Raw genomic sequence first — 17,935 nt, forward strand, 5'->3', positions numbered from 1 at the left:
CGGAAACCCACCTTGCAGAGCTGAAAATGCTCCGACTGGAGAGTCTCTTGGATAACATCGTTTTCCCTGGGAGTACCCGGCTGAGCAGTTGCGGAGGAGGAAGAAGAAGCCGCTGTCAAGCCGTCCAGCACCTTTCTAATGTTAAACTTCTTCATTTTCCTCCGGTACAGACGCGACGGTTGAGAAAACAGATCAAGCGAGCTACCATAAATTGGATAGAGGGGGGTAGCTGCTAGCTAGTTAGCCGAAATAACGCACAGTTAATATCTTTCTGGATACATCTCACATGTTACGGAGGGTGTTGCCAGCGCACTCTCCAAAAGCACCCGAGTCACGAACATCGATTTAGCGAGCCCTCTCCTATATCAGTGTTAATCCGCCATTTATGTGGCCAGCTTTGGCGTTATTCGATCGGGATCAATCGTTTCCGTGAGCTGTTTCCCCGGCCAGGGCTCAGCGGGTAGCAAACTGGCTACGGAAACGCAGTGAACTGCAGCGGGGACTGAGCCTGCGCACTGCACTCACCCGGATGCTGGGCCGGTGTTACGATGGATTCTGTGACCCGGCAGATTCTGTGACCTCCATAGGAGAAATTTCGGCTAAAACGTATTTTGTCCAAACCTGTATGCTGTGTTCTGAAAACAGCGAAAAACACTTCCCGTTAGTTATTACAGTTTTGTATCTTTATGTTTTTAGGTTTATTTTGTTTTTAATTTTTGTTTTTAATTCATTTTAGTGTCATTTTTCTGTAGAAGCCCTTTTCCATCAATGTGCTGGAAAAAAGATCCTGTAAGTCAAAATAACGAGACACTTTCTCAAAATAATTAGTTAAAATTAATAACTTCATATTTTGAAATAATGAGAAACATTCTTAAAACAATGATTCAATATCTCAAAATAACAAGAAACTAAAAAAAAAAAAAAAAACAACTCAAAATAATGAGTTATTATCTCAAAATATTAACCTTACATCTAATTATATTGAGAAATATTCTCAAAATAATGACTTAGTTTTTCAAAGTAATTAATTAGTATTTCAAAATACTAAGAAACCTTTATAATAAGTATCACAAAATAAGGAGAATGTTTCTCAAAATGCTGACTGATACTAAGTCATCACTGAGAGGAAGTTTTCCATCATTTTGAGTTGCTAAATTACAAAGATGTGTTACTTCACAGGACACACATTTTGATAGCTGTTACCACAAACTGTTACCACGTCCTGACAATTTTGGCTGCTCTCTCACCGTGAACTTCCAGGGGAGTAAAAGTAGTTTTAATTAAAATATCTCATTCTGTCAAGGGGTAAATATTGATCAAAAGTGCTTAACATAAAGTAGCTCAATCTGTCGAGTGAGGCACTTTGTTTGAGGAGAAAAAAAGTGATCAAAGTGGACCATCAGTATAAACATCCAAATAAATAATGTTCTATACAATTCTGGTATAATAAAAACGACTGCATACATGACATTAAAAATCACTCAAAAAAAAGTAAAACAGTTCAACTACACAGTGTCATTCTTATATGTAAAAATAAAAAGTATCATGTCATGTTATAACTTTAAGATACAGTTGATGCTGCTATACTGTAGCAACCCTAAGTCTGTTTTGCCACAGTCCCTGAATTGTTTGTAACTAAACTGCCAAAATCATTTTGAAAACATTTTAATTCTGGGAAAAAAAAGAACAGAGGAACCTGAAGTTCACATTTTCAGTTTGTTTTGTCGCCCCCTGCTGGCCGAGAAGCAGTCTTAATGCCTCAGGGCTGGGAAGGACAGAAAAGCTACCACTGTGACAGCAATCAAAGCCTTGAAGTCTAAAAACTATCAAATAATACCACAGGAGCAGTGAGAAAAACATGCTTGTAGATGTTGCTTGAAACCACTAAAGCTGTGCATTTAAATCTCGTGAATAATCCTCTTCACTAAACATCTTTCCCACAGAAACTTGATAGTAGGGTAGTGCTTTTGTGAACAGTTAAGTTCCCAATTCAGGATTCAATCTATTGTGTGTGTGCATGCAAAATAGGCCGTATTTCCTCCTTCCTCTTGTTCCCCGAGGAGGAAAAACTAGGTTATTTTACCTCCACAGAGAATTAGAAAACTAGAAAATCTGGTTAGATGATTGCCATTGTGATCTGTCATTTAGAAGGCTCACGTTTTTGATGGCTGACATTTTTTAAATTAATTTTGTAATGTAGATGGAACATTGTCGGGAATTAAGTAGCACTCCTTAAATAATACATCTGAAACAGACACACAGAAGAGATGCAGGCTATGAAGTTAATCCCAGCAGTGTTTTATAATGAAGTAAAGCACATGTCATTTAAATTGTTGCACACTGCTCACTCTTTTTTTGAGAGAGTCTTAAATTCCTTAAAAGAAAAGAAACTCTCAAAATAATAAGTGAGTATCTTACAATAATGAGAAGTTTCATTAAAACAATCAGATTTGCCAGAAGCTTCTGCAGCCTCTGTCCTCCCTTGAGGAGCTGCACCTTCATGAGGTCAAGGTGACCTTGACCTTTGACCACCAAAATTTAATCAATTAATTTTTGAGTTCAAATGAGCATCTGTGCCAAGTTTGAAGAAACCCCCACAAGATGCTTTTGAGCTATGGTGACCTAAAAAGATAATGCCTACAGCCATGAAAAAAAACCATATAGGCATAAAAAGGGGTTCAAGGTGTTTCATAAATTCTGAATCACTTTTTGTCTTTACTGATGATATATACCATATATAGAATACACATATACACCAAACAACATTTTTTAATACTTTATTGCAGGTTTTACTATTACAAGTTTTCAAACTCATTAATTATTTCATTCATCCTGCCACATTTATACAGATTTTGTATTTTACAGACAAAATTAAAGAAATTAAAGTAAATCAATAAATAATAATAAAATATGGGAAAGAAATGGGGCATAAAAAAGGAACCAAGGAAAGAAGAAAAGAGAAAAGAGAGACAGAGAGAAAAAAAGGGGGGGTGGTCCTTCTGTACACCAAACAACATTAACACACACACACACACACACACACACACACACACACACACACACACACACACCAAAAAGAAAAAGTCACTTTTTAGGTCTGTACAGCTACCGCTGAGTACACCAAGGTCATGTCCTCAATATTGTTTCAGGCAATTTGAGGGTTTTAATGTCCCGGGATGGAAGTTTATACTCTATAATTTGACATTTTTAAGTTTTCAACTCCTGACCTCAGTAAATCCCAAGTAAGGTCCTGATGAGGTCTATAGTCAGTGTTGGGAAACTACTTTAAAGTACTAAGTAGTACAACCAAAGTCCTGGGTACTTCACAATCAAAAGTAGTAGTTAAGATGTACATGTTGGGCATCTTGATCACAAACCACAGGTGATTAAGTGACAACTGTGACCAATGAGCTGTGACGTATTGTATGAGAATACTTTGAATATATAATTAACATGATCCAAAGAATTTAACTACTGAAAAACCAGCTGAGATTTGAATTTAGTTAAACTTTCACACAACTACTGCAAAGTACACAACTTTCCTTTGATATCATAATATCTGAAAGTTCAATCACTGTTGTTAGATAATTTGAACAGCTGCTTGAAATCCTAAATCTGGACTATATGTGTTTTATCATGTGAATTCCATCTGTTTTGTTTAGTAGTGAACAGTGGTGAAAAGTAACTCTGCACCTTTACCAAAAACTACTATTTGTACCTATTTTTTTTTTATGCTATGTTAAACTTCTACTGTTCTTTTAGGATTTTTTTTTCTCAGTTTCATTCAAAATGCTATTATACTATTATTATTATTATTATTATTATTATTATTATTATTATTATTATTATTATTATTATTATTATTCATTATTATTCATTCAGCTATAGTTACTTAAGGGATACAGTACTATAGATAACAGTATCTAAAAGTATATGAAGTAGTTATATTAACTCAGTCAGCTCCAGAGCTAAGCTGCTGCCTTCTTATCTGTTACAACAAGTTACGTTCTTATACTTAAATTAAGTTTTGAAAACAGGAGTTTTACTTGTAACTGAGTATTTTTGCACTGTGATATAATATCTTTACCCTAAAACACCATTTGAGTTTCTGAGACCTGTACAACATCAACATGATAAACTAAATAAATTTTCTTGAAAAACTATTCTCTGTATTCTATTGAATTTCATGATACAATCTATGTTATTCTAACCACAATCCCAAATATAGTCTTAAAACAATTTAAGACTAAAATGTCATCTTAAGATACATTTTATATATTTATATGTGTTTTTTCATATTCAGACTTCTGTCATTATGTTGCAAATGGTTATAAGTAAGTAAGAACTTGCTAGCAATTATCTTTTCCATTGATTTTAAGTAAAACAGTTCCTGGGATATCATAACTGTATGTTATATTGACCAAACAAAGCTGATTTTGCTGACCATAATGTGAAATAAAAAGGATCCTGTTGGGAAAAAAAAGAGGCAAATCAATAAAATATTTCACATTTTCCAAAAGCAATGAACATTACTTGTTATTATTTCTAAAATAAAATTATTGTGATCAATTTTCATTGAAACCAAATATGATACAAACAAAATATCATACATGTAAATTAAATAGATATTTTCAAAAGGGATTTTGTCAAACAGTCTAATAAACTTTTCAATTTCAAAATCATCTCATGTGTCAGGCTTTACAGGGTTAAGAAAATTATCTGAGTACTTCTACCACCACTGCTCATAAAACAAAGTTGAGGATTTAAAATGTAAAACATATAGTAACAGATTTCCAAACAAGATGTCACTTCAGATATAAACCCCATATGTTTCATATTTCCCCTCCCTGAGGCTTTCCTCAAGCACTTTAACTGTCTTTGCACGTGCATGTTTTGCCCACTAGATGGCGCAGTCCGCCAACGTTACACCACCCTGCAACCTGACAGCATTTTGTTGTGGTGGAGTGCTCCTCTTATAACCAAAATTCAGCACCTTGGACAGCAACATATGGATTCCTGCCCTCTGATTGGCTGCCTCGATGACACAGGATATGATCTGTTTTTCAATAATCAGGTTCATCCAGATTCTGGCCGTTTAACACGCACTCAAGATTTTGTTATTTTCAAGCGAGAGCGACTTCAAAGAGTCAGTTTAACATGGAGAGAATGTGTGTGCAGGAAAACACCAGCGTGGTATTTATTTATGTCTGCTTTCCACAGACACTGAATACTTGATTAACACAGGCCATCATAAAGTGGGTCACCGAAGACACAATAAGAGAGTGACAGAGGCACAGCAGGAGTGCACACGCTGCTCCACTCCTCATCAACCTATTCACAAGTTTGACTAAATTGAAATTTTCATGCAATCATGAATATATGAACAAAGCTGCCGGTGAAAATGCACACTGGAGGGCAGATAAAATGGGGCAATATCAATAATGCACAAGTAATGGGATCTGTTGCAGAGAGTGCGACTCCCATTCAGACTGTCATATTTATAAACAACAAGTTGAGAGACTGAGCTTTTGTGTCCGATGTGAAGAGGAAGTATCGGGGCCAGCTTCCCTGTTTGACTCCAGAATTTAGGTCTCTAGTATCTGGGACATAAATCCATAATTAGCAGTTGTGTTTTACTTCTTCCCTCACTTTCCCTCAGGCACAATTTCTACTTGAGGTAAACTACCTTCCTGGCTTTTGTGTTGCAGCTCACTTGATCAGCAAAGTGCACAAAAGCTGTTATGATAAAACAGAGTGGGATTTTACACTAGTCTAATTTTAAATAAAAACGTGCACAGACATACCTGGGTACAGTCTGAATGTGGACAAAAGCTAGGTACCCGGTGGCAGGATGTAGAACAGTTCCCCAGATGCACAGCAAGGACACCAAAAAGTAAAAGTACAGGACAGCAAAGGACAGATTGGTGTGCAAAAATAACCTGAGTAATACACAACTTGTCACTGAACATAAAGGACATGGTTTTATCCTCCCTGAGATGTCTGCGAGACAATGCAGTGAATCACATCACTGACTTGGTGATATATCAAGTAAATTAATGGCATTCAAAGCATCTGGTGGCTTCCAGAACAAGGTCTGACTGCATAAAAAAAGGGACTTTTAGTGCCTTATTTTTTAGGGGAGCACCATGTGCATTTTTTTAGTCGTTCCTGATAAAAAAAAGAAGTTCATATAAACTGCAGTTTTTGCACAACTGAGGGTAAGAAAGGCTCAGACATGGTGAGCAAAAATGGATGATTAAATATTCCGCAGCCACGCCGTGACATAATCTAACTGACATCACTGTTACAACAAAAACAAATAACAGTTCTGACTCTTTAAAATGTTTTGTGTACATCAACAAACTTCACAAATATAATTTGGCTTTTATAGTGTAATTTGCCTAAAAATCCAAATTAAATGCTTTGACATAATCTATCAAATCAGATATTTTCGTGGCTATTATTTGTTGGTTATAATTTAATTATCAGAATAATAAAGAATAATATAAAGTTCGCATTATAGGCCAATCATTTATTGGCCCTGATATAACAGCATCACTACAACGTTTCATTCAAATGTGTTTCAGTATGGAAATGAAGATAATTAATCCCCTAAATCCACCCTGACTTCCTTTCCTCAAGAGGCTCTTGCCTTTTATCAGGCCGCCATTGTAAAAAAAAACTGTTCTTAATGACTTGTTTGGTTAAACAAAGGTAAAACAAACATAAAATAAGATTTTTAAAAATTGGTCACTTAAAAAACAAGGAAGCTGCTTCATTAAAATACAAACAAATTAAAAAGCTTTTACTGGCAAGGCAAGATGAATGAACAGGCTCAACAAACGGGCCTCACACTTTTCCCTTCTTCTGCAACAAGTAATTATGTTGTGGGAAAAAGAAATTACACCAATGTGTCAATATGGACAGAGGGGTCTACTTTTGGTAATACAGTGTTTGACACATAAACAAATGAGCATTATAAAAATACACTTCAGACATACAATAATTAACATTGCTTCATTATTGCTACACCTTCTATAAAACTCACTGAATAACAAAGTACCAGAAATGAATGATCAGATTTATAAAAGTGTCAATACAAAGTAAAACTTAAAAGCACAGAGCCAACTTACACTGAAATCTAACAGAGTACATTTACTCTAGTAGCATATTTACATGTTGAGGTACTTGTACTTTACTTTATCTTTTCTAATTATGCTACATAATAATTCAACTTCACTATCAGCACCAACAGTATCTCACTTTATTTGTTACTTTGCAGGTTCAGATTGCACAAACAAAACTTGTATGATCTCATAAAATGTTATAACATGTTATGGATTAACTCAGCAGTATATTAAGTAATCAAAGTGAGCTCCACATTGACCTCAACATTGTAAAACAAATCACACTAATAAATCAGTTATAAATGAACACTGTCATGGGCAGTACCTTGCTAAAACAATATGTAAGAACTTTGTCAATATAATTTGTAATGAGTAATTTGATAATATGGTCTGTAATGAATATTTCAGTAAAATGACTTCAACAAGATCTGTACCTTGCCAAAAAAGTTTAAATAAAAAATAAGTTTTAATAAGTCACTGTTAAGGGCCATTTTTCTGCATGACTGCATTTTGTGCATAATAACACTGCAATTTTATTTAAGTAACATTTAGTTTTGTTTATATTGCTGTACTGCTAGTTTTAATTGAGTAAAGGATGTGAATACTTCTTCCAGCACTACTAGTGGCCAGTATAATAAAACATCATTAGCAGAAGTCACTGCAGTAAGAGCCTAATGTTCCATCTGACAGTGTCCCTCCCTCTGTCTCCCTGCTTCTCTCTGCATCAACAAATCCACAGCTTGCAAATGCATCAATCTCAATATTCAGCCATGTCATGTTTGACTTCGTATTTGGGAAAAACTGCAGATGCTGCAATTTTCGGATAAAGGAAAAATGTGTGACAAAACAGCATTATAATAAAGCACGTGCAGTGCTGCAGAGATGCTCTGGCCTGCAAATCTTGTTCTCCAGGTGTAAGAAAACATATTTGTTTTGTACAGACACCAACAAATATCATCAGGATTTTATCAGTTTTCTCAGTCAAAATGAAAAAGTGTGATAGAAAAATCATTCTCACTGATCGTAAAATATACCACAGTCACAATATTTGTCAAAAATAATCACAATATGTTTGTTTTTTACCACATCATGCAGGCCTACTTTTAATATTCGTTGTCTGTGGATGATTAGATACAGCATCCCTCCTGCTCTCTGGGTGGTGTATGTATGTAGCAGTGTGGTGCATCGTCACATATTTCCTCCCTCCACCAGAATCAGGTCATGCTGATAGCTTTTCTCTGCTATTGGCCATATCAAGCCGGGCTGCCATGCTTATGCATGGGTCTTAGCTCACATCACTGTGAAGTGATTAACAGATAATTATATGCATGGGTTGCATAACAGACAACTCGGAGCTGGGATTGAAAGGGTCGTCATTTAATGAGGAATATTTAACAGTTTCATATACAAACATGCTTTCAGACATTTTTCTCCTCATCTCTCTCTCGCCGTTGAGAAAATGGCAGTTGTGACAGTTTCACAGTTTCAGGCCTCTCATTATAGTAGGTCAACCACCAACACGTCTTGGTTGCACGGGGAGTGTCACAGACTTTTCCCAGCAGGACGTGTGTCATGCTGATCTCTTTATTAGCCAGACTGTATCGGCGGATTATCAGAGAAATCAGCCCGATCGTCTCCACAGAGGTGTTTATGAGGCAGCCCACACAATCCACACATTATTGAGAAACCTGGCAGGGCAGAAATATGAATATAAAGTTGTGACTATATGTGACACAGACTCACAGGCTTTCTGAAATAGCTTGGATGTGTTGGCAGTGGATTCATCAAAAGCAGGTCTTGTTAGAGCGTTTATCCAGTAGCCGTTTGGCTCTTCGCCTCAGAGCCGTGGACTCCAGCAGCACAATGACTGGCTCTGACTCTCCTCGGGAGGCTGGATCACTTTGATCACGTCCCCGCAGTGCTCTTCACTGGACAGGCCGGTGTCGCAGAGCATCATTTGTTTGACAAGAAAGGCACAGGCCTCATCAATATTTATGTTGTCCTATAAATGGTGAGGGGGAGATATGATTTAGAACATTGTGTATGCATCCGTTGATTTAAGTGTTTGGCTCGGTGTTCAAATCTGCTGCAAGTTGTTTCCTCATGTTAATATTTGAACATGGTTTACGAGCAGCCTACTGTATGCAGCTGCGGTGTTAAAGTTCACACATACAGTGAAGTATAAATCCTCATGCAATTCTAATTTTAAGCCACAAGATTCACTGAAGGCTTCACTCAGACAAAATGGAGCTTCAGGGATGCAAAAATTTAATTTGTCACATGAAATAAACAATAAATCCAGCAAATAAATACATAAATAAACAAATAAGTCAGTCCATCAATCAATTATTGGTTGAGTTCCACCAAAGACAGGGAGAATAAGAGAGAACGAAGAACCTACCTTTACTAAGTGACAAAAAAGAGCTGACAGCTGACCGGCTTCCACTTTTAAAACAGTCAATAAGAGAGTGACCACATGCATAAATACACATGTCTACTGTACCTGAATCAGAGTGTCTAGGTTTAGGAATAGACACTGTAAAAGAAGGGCATGCACATCCCCGAGGCCCAATGGGATGAGTGCTGGATCACAAAATATCAAGTGCATAAAAAGAGAAAAAATGTCGGACTAGATCATGGTTTGTCTCTGCCATGTGGGTGTAAATAGCAACACTGGTCATTTGTAACCCAGGTGTAAATAGTATAGTGAGAAACTTTGTGACTTTCTAATCTCAAATTTATGACTTATTATCACAAAGTAACAACTTAGTATCATAAAATAATGAGAGAGAAAATACTGAGAAAAAAAATCTCATTATTTTGAGACGTACTCATTATTTCTAGGAAGTTTCTCATTATAACACAGGGCCAGTCCTAGGATTTTGGTGGCCCTAAACAAGATTTTATCTGTGGCCCCAAAACATTTTTTTAAATAGGTTTGTATAATACCAGCAATTGAAACAGCAGCAAAGCCTGAACCAATCACACTCACTGTTCATAACTGAATGAACATACACACTTTGTTTTCAACATAAATATTAAGGCACAGTAATTTTTACTGGGCAAGCTGGCTAGAAAATAATGCACATATTATTAATTTTACTTGAAATGTTTTTAATTAAAATGAGTTTGATTTCTTGCTATTCGCTTGCTTGCTAGTATCTCAAAATAATGAGAAACTTTCTCAAAATAATGAGCTGGATAATAAGGCATTATTCTAAGAAAGTTTTTCATTATTTTGAGTTACTTTCTCAATATCCTGAAATACTAAGTCATTATTATGGAAGGTTTCTCATTATAATGACTTACATTACCTGTAACAGCAGTCATATGTGACCTGCCTCACTCTCTGTCGTACATACCAAACGCACTCTTCCAATCTGGCGGTCTAATTGAACTGTTAAAACCTGCATCAGTGTCATTGCCTTCTCATTCAGCCCCACCACCACCCCAGCATCCACCTGCAGGCTCTGACAGGGGGTCCAAGATATGCATTCATCACTCCTCAATATCTTTATGTAAACATAATCTGTGAGGAGTGATGAGGTTGGACCCTAGATGACAAAGTCTGACTATGTTCTGCTGCTGCAATAAACATTCTAAAACCTGAATTGTCTGACTGAACAGTATATAAATGCAGATATAGCAGTTTGTCGCTGTTAACAGAAGCTCTAGTCTGCAGTGTAAACCACAAAAATTGTAGACATCAGGCTCCATGGTCAAAGAAAGTTTATATCACGTCAACACTTCTATCCATATTTGCATACTCCTTTTTAACGTGATTCATACCACCACTGTTTACACCTGCAGCAATGTACTTCATGTTGCCCAGTCAGAATTTGACAAAGCACACCGGTGTCTGGAAACTATATTGACAGAAAAGAGACAGAGGAGAAAATGGTGAAATCAGCTGGGGCAGTTTGGGTGGGGCATTAAGGCTACTGTGGCTGCAGAGAAAGCAGCACAGAAAGTCACACTGACCCCCCCGAAATGGTTGTTGCCTTAAACAACCTCATAGTGTTTATGCCAGCGGCTGGCACATGTTGTTGTTGTTCATCTAGTTTTGATTCTAACTTGAAATAGAAAAGAAAAAAGCACTGGGAAAAAAGGGAATATTTTGTACCTCCCACCTCATTCAGACTAAACTCAGCCAATTATACCCCTGAGAAATGTCTGCATGTGTTTAACTGCTACTGTAGACAGATACTCTCCTCCCATAATAAAAACACAAACATGCACCTTTGCAGAGGTCTCAAACCAGCCCAGGAAACAGTTGTCTTTACAGAAGCTGTCCAGAGAGGACACCAAGCCTCTGTCCCTTCCTGTCATGTCACATTTGTTGGCCAGCAGGACGGCGGGGACTGGACGTTCGCTGTCGAGGCAGACTTTGCCATCGAGGTCCTGCTTCCACTCTGAGGCAGCCTCCAAGGTGGAGCTGTTTGTAATGTCAAAGACCACGAGTGCTCCCATCGCCCCTTTGTAGTACACTCTGGACATCTTCTTGAACCTCGCCTGGCCTTCGGGGAAAAGAAAATAAATCTGTGTAATAGGATAGTCTGTGCAACCAAGGCCTTTTGGATTTGAATTTAAAGTTGACCCAGACACACAGTCAGTAATGCAACTGTTTATTCAACATGAGCAATTTGAATTATCATATCAAATCGGACTGCAGACTTAAAGTTATGTAACAAGTGAGAGACTTAACAACACTAATTTTCTGACATAAAACGGTATGTTTCCATGGTCACTGGTTAGGATTAAAATTAGATCTGAGAAAACATTCTGTAAAAAAGGCTCCAGTTTTACTTGCTGCAGTTTCACTAAAAAGCCCTCCAACATACTGCTAACTAATTAAACATTTATAATCCAATCACAGAATGATTCATCAGAGTTTGAAGGTAATTTTTGCAGACTGGATCTCCTGTTGGACTTTTGTGAAGGTCACTTGGACGATTTTGAAACAAAGCCAAGCTGGCTGGCAACTGATGGAACATTTAGAAAGATTGTAATGCCTTAATGGCATGCCTTTAATTATTTTATCCCAGAAAATCATTTCCATACTATAAAACCTAGATAAATTCCTTAAATTGTAGAAAGCACTCTGCCTTTAGGTTACGTTCACAGAATGCAACTGGGAAATATAATCCAAAGACAAAATGTTGTTGTTGTTTTTTTAAAGAAAACAAAAGAAAATTAATTATTTACATTCCATAGTTCATAGAGTATAACCACATATCAGTTTTGCTAGCTGTTTGCCTGTCACGCTAACACAAATACTACGTAATACAAATAAAATCGAATTGATTTAAATATGTAATTTAAAGGTAACCACCAAATCACACAAATTCAAACAGTCAAAAGATGTAATGGCTGTTGCTGTAATGCTGCTAAGCTAGTTTAGCATTAGTTGGGTTTTTATTTTGGGGTTAATTAGTTTATACTTTGTTTAATTATCAGAAAGAACAAATAGATTTACCATGAAATATGTTTAAACTACAAATAACTGATTTTTTTTTTTTTTTTTTTTTTTTTTTTACTAAAGTTAGCCATTACTCGTCTGTCTCACTGGATAAATTAGGGGCAACAAAAGGCCAAAGTCTCAAAATAATCTATCAAAAAGGAATCACTAAAGTGCACTTGCCTGTTAGGCTGCAGCACTGATCTAAATATTATCTCTCACAGAAAGACACGATGCATTTTCTGAATGCATGTCAAACATGAGCGCCCTCTACTGGGCTCCTGCAGTCTAGATGGGTGCACCCACTGATCTGTATCCTGCCGCCGTGCAGTTTCTGGAGCTTATTCCTACAAAGTTGTGTGTAAGAGACCTAATATGAATCTTTTGTTATCAGACTTAACAGCCTGTTGATGCCAAAAAGTGATGCATGTGCCTGATTCATCTCACATCGCAAGAGAGAGGACACAAACACTGGCATGGCACACCTGATCTCTGAGAAACATTACTGATAAGAGGAAACCACCTTTTGTTATCTCATGATAACAGGTGGATCATCCTGTTATCTCGAGACCTGTTATCATGAAAAAAAAAAGAGTTTTGTTATCCCAAGATAATGAAATAATTAACCTGTCATCAAAAGTAAATGAGCTTTGTTATCTTGAGACAACGAAATGATGAACTTATGATCTTGATATGACAGCATTAAGAAAATAATTGCAGGTATGGCTCTTTTTGGCTTCCGTAGCCAGAATGAGGTCACTGCAGTTTCATTTTTAGCTTTGCTTAGTAGTTACAGCTGTTTTCATGAAAACTGTACATTTCAAAGGCTGTTTTTTTAAAAAACAGATGCCAGAAAGGCTACATCGTGTTTCGGCTTTGCAGAGATAATCCTGACACTCACCTGCAATATCCCAAAGCTGCAGTCTCACCACTGTCTTGGAGTCCCATTCAATTGTTTTTAGAGCAAAGTCAACTCCAATCGATGCTTTGTATGTTTCATCAAAGCGTTTATTAACGTAACGCAAGACAATGCTGCTTTTTCCAACGCCAAGATCCCCAATGACTAAAACTTTAAACAGCTTCTCCGTCCATAAAGCCACTGGACTTCCTGCCATGTTATCAACAGGCAAAGGTCTGGAGTTTTTCCTAAACCATCGCAAAACAACCTGCATTTACTGCAGATGCCTCAACCCTGCTTTTTCCCTTTTACGGCCACTTCTCAGTGTTCCTGTTTTGAATTACTTCCTTCACACAAAGCCATAAATCTCTGACCTTTGATTTAAAACAGTCATTGGAGAAGGTGAGGCCAAGACCACAGAGATACAGAATGTTTCACCATGAAAAACAGGAGACAAAAGCATAGAAAAGACTTAATTTACTCCAAACAAGTGTCCTTTTAAACGCTCTACAGTAAATATTTGTTTAAAACGGCAGACTTAATTTATACTGTGTATATACCAGGCTGCAAATAGCTTATTAAGAATATTACGTATAACGTTAACAGTAGCACTTCATCACATTATACGGTTTTGATAGGCTCTTAAAGTCTTAATATTTAGGAAATTGATTGGTGAACACAACCAATCACACAATAGAAGCATACACAGCTAATAAGTTCTTTCTAATACCTAATGCATATAGATATCATCTGAATACCAAAATATGATACACAATTCATACATTCACAAAACATATGTATGCCATTTATCTTATACATAAATCCATACAATTATGAAATCAGATGTCTAATTATAAAAGATACAAATTAGTTTAACTTGCATTTCAGGACCATAGAAATGAGATAAATGTACAAAAAAAAAAAAAAAAACAGATCTTAATGAAAACGTGGCACTTATCCTCTGCTACATTCGTGATACAGTCAGTGCAATTGCCTGGCAGTACTGTATCAATCAAAAATTCACAGATAATTGTTTTGTTTTTTGTTTTTTTGTTTTTTTTTTACCAATGAGGAATCATGTTGACATGTCAGCTTTCAAATTTTTCCCCCAGGGAGAATATTTTCATTCTGCTCTCCCAGCTTCAAGTAAACATTTTGGGAAATGCACTCATTTGCTTTCTTGCCAAAAGTTACATAAGAAGACTGATACCACTCTCATTTTGAGGTGGGTTTTTATGAGCTACTTAACCATAGTCAGTGGATTATCTACAGAAGATGATGGTCACCACGGGCCCAGTTTGAAGAAGCAGCAGGAGCACTGGTGTTGGAAACTAAGCGATGTTTACCCATAGACACCGTCAGCATCAAAACATATTCTAGCCAACTAAAATAATCATCTCAGTTTAAGTGTAGACTATATTTAGAATATTTTCACCGCTTTATTTTACCCCCAGACAGCCTTTTCTTACAGGAGGCTGCTGTTATATAAGTCAAATATTAGTCTCTCCAAACCAACCAAAGTCCACTGGCAAAAACAGTCATTTTATCTCACAGAGCACAGGAGTTGCTGGTCTACTGCTGCAGACATCGGTTTGTTTGTTTGTGTTATCGTGTGACTTTGGTGAACCAAGTCTAACCCTAAAACACTGAAGTCACCCAGTGACAAAAACAACTAACTAACCGATCGACAGCAGTAGACCGGCAACTCTGCGAGGTAAAATTACGGATTTTTCCAAAGGAGTTTGGTAGTTTTGGAAAGCATGCACTTTGGCTAATTTCCAGTTAGGCTGTCTGGCAAGGCTGAAACTATTCTAAATATAGCATACACTGCTGATATAGATTTTTTTTTAAGAAGAACCTTTATTTAGGTGGCTAAAATATGTTTTGTTTTTGTTTTTTTGCTGACCCTGCCCACAGCAGTACATTGTTTAGCTTCCTACACCAGTACTCCTACTGCATCTATGAACTGGGGGAATGTTACACTGACAGTGACTATTGATAAGTACCACATACAACCCAACAACAAACATTTGAGCTATCCCTTTAAAGGTGACACTACCACTTTTGGGTTGTTAGCCTAGCTTAGCCTAAAACAGGGTGAAACAGCTAGGCTTGCTCTGTCTAAAGTAACAAAATGCCTACCAGCACCTCTAAAACTCACTAATTAACACGTTAGGTGTTGTTTGTTTAATTAGTGCAAAAACCAAAGTGTAAAAATTACAATTAATTGATTGTTACATTTGGACAGAGCTAGGCACGCTGATCCCCAGCTGTTCCCCAGTTTATATGTTAAATTAAGCTAACATCTGCCAGCTGTAACTTTACAGTTAGTGGACAGATGTTAGAGTGGAATCAAGCTTCTCATTAAAATCTCTTCCAGAAAGCAAATTAGTTTATTTTCCAAAATGCTGAACTATTTTTAAAACCTTTCTTTTGTTTCCTGATAAAGCACAAAACACACAATGTGTACATAAAACATATTTTCTGAAAATATCGTCGACAAACTGGATTGCTTTGCATTACATACAAACTATTTTCACCATAAAGTTGCCCTGCTTAAAATCAGCAAACTCATCTGCTTGTTATGTCACCTATATTTATCAAATAAATCTATTTATATGAATAAATGTACATACATAGACCATCTTATTGGTTGGCTCATAAGCACAAAATCTATTTTATCCTAAAAGCTTATGTTAGCATATAAATATATGTTTGTTATCAGCAAATTCTTTCACTATTGTAGACAACATCTAAAAGAATTTTAAAATGTGGTGCTTATTGTTCACCCTTATCATGTAAAAGCTATCAGTTATAGAGTGAAAAATGACCTGTCAGACCACAGAATGACTTTTTCCTTATATGTCATCATATACAGCACAAGTCATTATGAACTTTAAAATATAGTACAACTGGTAATACTTAGTTTGCGCCCTCACAGAGTTGAGGAGCTTTGCTTGAAGTCTTTGAGGATGACGGAGGCATATGTCACATTTGGAGGAGTGCACAAAATCGACTCAGACACGGGCGAATTGGGGAAGGGACTCACTGGAGGACCAGCACAATCTCGGAACGGGGAGGGAGGCATCAGCGCCACAGAGTCCTCCATGGCTAATTTGACCTCAACCAAGTCCTCCTCGTCATGAATCTGGGCGTTGTTGTACATGTAGCCATGAAGGAGGCCAAACTGCTCACTCTCCATCTCCTCCTCCTCTAAAGGGGAGGTGGGCTCCTCATCGAACGGGTCGAGGTGCACGGGCAGGACCGGGTCCTGCTGGATGAGGTGGGCCTGGTGGTACACGGGCATGCCGCCGCTCACGGCGTCAGGCATGCTGATCATATTGTTAAGCTCAGGGATGTCACTGTTGAATTTACGAGTCACCACCATCTCCCCCTGCAGGTGGTCCATGATGACGTGCTGGGAGGTGATGCTGTTTTCCTGCACGTGCTCTGGGGTATAGAGCTCCACCTCCGCGTCCACATCTTTCATCAACCCACAGGCAGGAATCTGCCCGTGGGCCATCATGGGGGGAGTGACGGGGGGATTGTACCTGACAGGGTCACTCTCGTCCTCCTCAGCCACATTATACAAGGTCTTAGTGCTGAGGTCTGAGAACTCGAGCGCTGTGTTTTGGTAGGTATTAGTTAAGGGTTTGATGACAGCCATCTGATTGGAACCTGCTTCCTGTCTCTTCACATGCACTGACAGTCTGTGCCACATGTGATCCCCTTTTGGAGGATGTCTTGCACCTGGTTCAGACCATGACACAGACTTTCCATTAGAACTATGAACAAAATAAAGACGGCTGTTACTTCACAGGGGCCCGGAAAGGTGGAGACAAAAACAGCATCTCTGGTTCATGTATGGAAGAATTATTTGAGATTTTAAAAAATGTATAAGCCTAAAAAATATATGATTTTCTAAAAATGTTCCAGGGTATCTGCAGGTCTTGAAAAATCATTAAAAATATTGAATTTAGTTTCTGCAAAAAGGCATTAGGATGTATTAAAAAGCATTCAATTCAATTCATGAAAGTCTGCAAAAGTAAATATTTCTCTCTTGCTTATCATAGGCATTAATGTCAGTTATAAAATGTGTTTGTGTCTCTGTAATTGTCTCGTCTTAGTGCTGCATTTGACACCATTGACCATCATGGTGAGACTGGAACATCTGACTGGCATTAAAGGAACTGGTTTAAGTCTTGTTTATCATATCAGTTTGTACATGTTAACAAGGAATCCTCTGTGCGCACCAACGTTAGTCAGTTCCACAAAGGTCTGTGCTCGGGCTGATTGACCCTTCACTAAGCCCCACCTCCAAACATCAACTGTCCAATCATAGCTTAGCAACCATAAATACAGCTGTTGAGTTTTCCATTTCTCTACATGTTGAAGATGTGCAGGAGGCTCTGAGAGGAGCGTTTCATGAGTCTGGACAGTGATGTCTTTTTT

At 37.4% G+C, this 17,935-nt stretch overlaps 3 protein-coding genes across 8 annotated transcripts in view; all 3 read right to left on the bottom strand.

The window, feature by feature from the left end:
• Positions 1 to 494, bottom strand: part of stxbp5b (syntaxin binding protein 5b (tomosyn)) — a 44,395-nt gene extending 43,901 nt beyond the window's left edge. For 4 of the 6 annotated variants that reach the window (XM_084741884.1, XM_084741885.1, XM_084741883.1 and 1 more), the window contains exon 1: positions 12 to 494. In XM_084741884.1, coding sequence (XP_084598010.1) covers positions 12 to 155 — 144 coding nt within the window. In that variant the 5' untranslated portion in view covers positions 156 to 494. The remainder of the gene's footprint in view (positions 1 to 11) is intronic. The other 2 variants (XM_084741887.1, XM_084741886.1) reach the window with 1 other exon arrangement.
• Positions 495 to 5,267: 4,773 nt separating this feature from the next.
• On the bottom strand, positions 5,268 to 15,211 carry rab32b (RAB32b, member RAS oncogene family). The gene is made up of 3 exons (XM_084742081.1): positions 13,487 to 15,211; positions 11,367 to 11,644; positions 5,268 to 9,129 (listed from the first exon to the last, which is right to left on the bottom strand). Exons 1-3 carry the CDS (start codon positions 13,755 to 13,757, stop codon positions 8,965 to 8,967), a joined length of 714 nt encoding a protein of 237 aa, XP_084598207.1. The 5' UTR covers positions 13,758 to 15,211; the 3' UTR covers positions 5,268 to 8,964.
• A 331-nt stretch (positions 15,212 to 15,542) lies between these two features.
• The window catches only part of grm1b (glutamate receptor, metabotropic 1b), a 32,714-nt gene continuing 30,321 nt past the window's right edge, over positions 15,543 to 17,935 (bottom strand). The window contains exon 9 of the mRNA XM_084742082.1: positions 15,543 to 17,268. Coding sequence (XP_084598208.1) covers positions 16,419 to 17,268 — 850 coding nt within the window. The 3' untranslated portion in view covers positions 15,543 to 16,418. The remainder of the gene's footprint in view (positions 17,269 to 17,935) is intronic.

The sequence above is a fragment of the Lutjanus erythropterus genome, chromosome 18, assembly GCF_056507025.1.
Source record: "Lutjanus erythropterus isolate fLutEry1 chromosome 18, fLutEry1.hap2, whole genome shotgun sequence".
Taxonomy (NCBI): domain Eukaryota; kingdom Metazoa; phylum Chordata; class Actinopteri; order Lutjaniformes; family Lutjanidae; genus Lutjanus; species Lutjanus erythropterus.